This window comes from Nicrophorus vespilloides, unplaced genomic scaffold (genome assembly GCF_001412225.1).
Source record: "Nicrophorus vespilloides isolate i.1.1-1 unplaced genomic scaffold, Nicve_v1.0, whole genome shotgun sequence".
Classification (NCBI taxonomy): Eukaryota; Metazoa; Arthropoda; class Insecta; order Coleoptera; family Silphidae; genus Nicrophorus; species Nicrophorus vespilloides.
The window spans coordinates 281-4,493 of record NW_017097842.1 but is presented as its reverse complement, the minus strand read 5'-3'; the positions used below and the strand labels follow the sequence as shown (position 1 = coordinate 4,493).

General features: G+C 31.9%; 1 protein-coding gene across 1 annotated transcript; it reads left to right on the top strand.

Annotated features, from left to right (window-relative positions):
* Nucleotides 1–2,186: 2,186 nt before the first annotated feature.
* LOC108561139 lies at nucleotides 2,187–3,593 on the top strand. Its single transcript, XM_017918950.1, has 4 exons — nucleotides 2,187–2,341; nucleotides 2,458–2,654; nucleotides 2,712–3,092; nucleotides 3,151–3,593. Exons 1-4 carry the CDS (start codon nucleotides 2,219–2,221, stop codon nucleotides 3,533–3,535), a joined length of 1,086 nt encoding a protein of 361 aa, XP_017774439.1. The 5' UTR covers nucleotides 2,187–2,218; the 3' UTR covers nucleotides 3,536–3,593.
* Nucleotides 3,594–4,213: the final 620 nt, after the last annotated feature.

The window sequence follows — 4,213 nt, the reverse complement described above, 5'->3', positions numbered from 1 at the left end:
AAAAAACACACACACCTGCATCGATAAACGTAGTTCCATGAAATCTATACCATCTAAAACATCAGCCTATTTGATTTATGTTATGGAATTTTTGTATAAGATGAAAATCGCTAATATGGTCTGTCAAAGTTGAGCATATAATTAAATGATCGAAGAAAAAAATTTACATTTTAATTGATTATCTAACAATTACAAACTCTATTTAGATAATTAAATATGTAAATTGAAGATAAATCTATAACCTTTCCAATGATCACATTACCATATTTGTGCTATTCCTCGTTCATGTATTACGAGTTGTCGAATTTGACAATGCCGAAAAAAAAAGTATTTTCACCTTTTAATTGATTAATCAACAACCACTACATCTAATTGGATTATTTTACATGCAAAATAAACATAAAACTATGGTCTTTCCTATGAACCATTACTCACATTTATAGTCTTGACCGTTTATTCATTACAAGCTGTCAAAATACGAGTTTTTTTTTTAATTTTTAACTTTTTTTCTTTTTCAATTTATTTTTACTTCATACACATAAATCTGCTGATTAGATAATTAAATATGCAAATTAAAAACAAAATTACGGAATTTCCTATACCGCTTGATTTGTTGTTTCATCGCTCGTTTGTTATAGGTTTTAAAAATTTCTGAAATTCGATATTTTTTGCATAATTTTTGTATAAGATGCAAATCGTTACTATAGTAACAAATGTTAGAAAGTTAATCTGAAGAGTTTTCGTTCATTGATTAGAGATTTGGAGACTAAATCAAATTAATTATATACAAAAACAAGAGAATATTCAAATTTTTATAAATAATAATGCTAACAAAATAGTCTATAATATTGTGTATTTTAGAAATATTTGATTATTATTAAGAAATAAGATTTTTTCAATGAAAATTAATCTTTTTCGGATGACCGGCGGATATATCCGCCATACCATTTACACAGAATACTACAAAAAATTGTATGCAAGGCTACTGCGATGATCATAATATTTAGTTTGTATTTGAGTACAAATCGTGTTGCTATGGAATTTATGTAAGTTACATATCTTTACTATAATTTATGAAGGTCAGAAACAAAATCTAATGATATTGTATATTTTAGAAATATTTGAATATTATTAAGAAATAAGATTTTTTCAATGAAAATTAACCTTTTTCGGATGACCGGCGGATATATCCGCCATACCATTAACACATAATACTTCATAACATTGAATGCAAGGCCACTGCGATGATCATAATATTTGGTTTGTATTTGAGTACTGATCGTGTTGCTATGGAATTTATGTAAGTTACATATCGTTACTATTAGTTACGAAGGTCAGAAACAAAATCTAAACTATCGTAGATTTGGAGATTAAATCGGAATAAACAAGTTTTTACAACATTTATCAATATTCATTTAGTAAATATCATCTTCTATATTTACAACAAATGTGAATACGGATTAAATCAAAATTAAACTACATATATTAAGCCAAAATCCTAGAGTTTTGAATGAAACAATTGAATATAATTATATGAAAACAAATGAAAAAATGTATGTGTTAGCTTACTGAGATGTAGAGAATTGATGAATGTTTGTCAAATCACTAAATTTTAGAAAATTATTTTTATTAGTATATTGTTTTTTTTTGAAAATTTGATCCAGAAATTAATTTAATTAAATAAATTAAAAAAAAAACTATTGAACTGCAGAAAATAATGGAAAATTATTCAAATACAAAAGAGATTTTTCTTTAATTTAGTTCAATATGATTAATATGAAACTAATTCTAAGGATCAGTTTATGATAAGTAAATATTAATGATGGAAAGATTTTCAATGTCTAATCAATACAAAAAATATACGAGTCTCACCTGATTAATTGCTAATAAGATAAATAATGTTTAAAACTTTTTTTTTTTTGGATTGAGGGATTACGGGCGTATCTATTCATGCGTAATCCTTCGCTTCGATGTAAACAATGTTTTCCTGCATATATACACATACATTTTTTGTATCGAACTTCTAATCCTCTGCGCAAATCGAAAAGCAAACAAACCGTCTCGTAATCTCCGCACAGCTACTTCATATTTAGAGACTAAATCGATTCTAATCCGGCCGCAAACTTTTTATGCACGTCCCAATAACGATAAGCGTCCCGTATATAAAGTGCAGTTCGCGCAAAATGCAATTCAATGCACAACAAATTTGCGTTTCAAGATGATCAAATTGTTGCTGGTAGCATCTCTGCTCTTCGTCTCTGCAGCCACGGCTCAGGATGAACCAGAGGAATGCGTACGTGCCTCAACCAGTTCACCGTTGGACAACGACAAAACACCTCAGGTTTGTTTAGTACTTAGAAAATGTTATTGTAATTTACTTGAAAAAGTATGAAAGTTGATAATTTCCATTTTTGAACAATGATGTTAAATCTAACTGAAAACTGTTGATATTTTCAGTTCATAGTTATGTCTTTCGATGATTCTGCAACTAATCTAGTGTATGAAGAATTCTACAAGAATATCTTCAACGGGCGCAGCAATCCAGACGGAAATCCAATCAAAGCGACGTTCTTAATCCCTCACGAATACACCGATTACGAAGTCGTCAATCGTCTCTACAACGAAGGTCACGAAATCGGAGTTCACTCGATCACGTAACTAACGGAAAACTGAATCTGAAGAAGAGTTGACAATTATTGTTGTTTTTGTAGGAAGAAAGCTGAAGCAGCTTATTGGCAATCCTCATCTGTTGAGAATCTTGTGGACGAGTTCAAGGGTCAAAAAGAGATCATCTCTAAATTCGCCAACATTCCTGAGGATCACATCAGGGTGGTGAGGACGCCGCATTTGCAGCTCGCCGGAGACAAGAGCTTCGAGGCGTACAAAAGATCAGGTCTGGACATCGACAGCAGTTGGCCGGCGCTCTCCAAAACCAAACTCTTCCCATACAATCTGAAGTGCAAGAGCAACGCTCAATGCTCGATCGGCGAGTGCCCTGAAGAGAGCTACGACGAGATGTGGGTCGTTCCGATCAACAACATCAAGGGTGTAAATGACATCGAGTGCAACACGCTTTTCGCATGCCAAATGAAGTGAGCTTCAATTTAAAAAAAAATCAATAAATTAATTACTAATTTATTTCAATTTTAGCTTGACGCAACCGGAATTGAGCCAATGGTTGTTGCGTGAATTCAAGAGCGCTGCGGCGAATAAAAGTCCGTTCAGTTTATTGGTGAACAGCGCTTGGTTCACCATCTATCCCGACGCTTTGGCCGCTCTTCAAGCTTTCATTGATGAAGTTCTGGATGAAGGAAACACCTATTTCGTCTCACATTCGGAATTAGTCGAATGGGCTAAAAATCCTGTCGAGGCAGCCAATTTTGAAACCGTTGCTGAACCGAGGAGTGCTGAATGTGAGATAAATAACATTTGTCCTTTAGATTTCGAAGAGTTTGGTACCAGATACATGAAGTCTTGCGTCAAATGTCCACCGAAATATCCGTGGTTGGGAAACCCACAAGGATTGATGGAATAAACCAATTATCTATAATGTATATTGATTAATTCAATAAGAAAAAACATGATTATCTATTTTTTTTTGTTTCCTTTAATCCTCAAAAACCTTACTTAATTAATGAATTATTAAAAGAAGAAAGCAGTTGTCACAAGTAACAAAAAACTAAATTTTTTTTAGAACAACAAAGAATGTTTGATTAATAGTAGATATTAATAGAAATGTAATCAAAGTTTTGAAAAGTGTTCATTGATGATCTCGTAATAATTAGGATAAAATCATTTTTGCGATGTCGCAATATTAATTCATACTTCCAGGAATGTCAGATTCGTATCTATCAGATTTTTATGTTATCTCAATCGATTGATAACGCTGTACCAAACGTATAAATCGTATGAATTTGTAAGTTTTGATTGTAATAGTTTCAAGAATTTGAAGACAAGATGAACTTCATACTGTGCTTGATTTCTTCATTGGTGATTTCGGTTGCTTTCGCTGAGTATTGTCCGAGCGATTGCGTCGCTTCCGAAGGATGCGTTTGCGCTAGCAATACTTCACCTATCAAGACAAAAAACACACCTCAGGTAAACTCAAAATTCATCTTGATAACAGCATCAATTACAATACGTAATTTATATTTAAGAGGTTTATTTCTTGATAATAAATCAATTATTATAATAATAATAAATTCAATTAATT

Excerpts from the sequence above, each read along its gene's own strand:
- LOC108561139 (XM_017918950.1), top strand. The coding sequence starts at position 2,219 with ATGATCAAATTGTTGCTGGTAGCATCTCTGCTCTTCGTCTCTGCAGCC. Across the intron at positions 2,342-2,457 it reads ACAACGACAAAACACCTCAG|TTCATAGTTATGTCTTTCGA; the intron begins GTTTGTTTAGTA and ends TGATATTTTCAG. Across the intron at positions 3,093-3,150 it reads CTTTTCGCATGCCAAATGAA|CTTGACGCAACCGGAATTGA; the intron begins GTGAGCTTCAAT and ends TTTCAATTTTAG.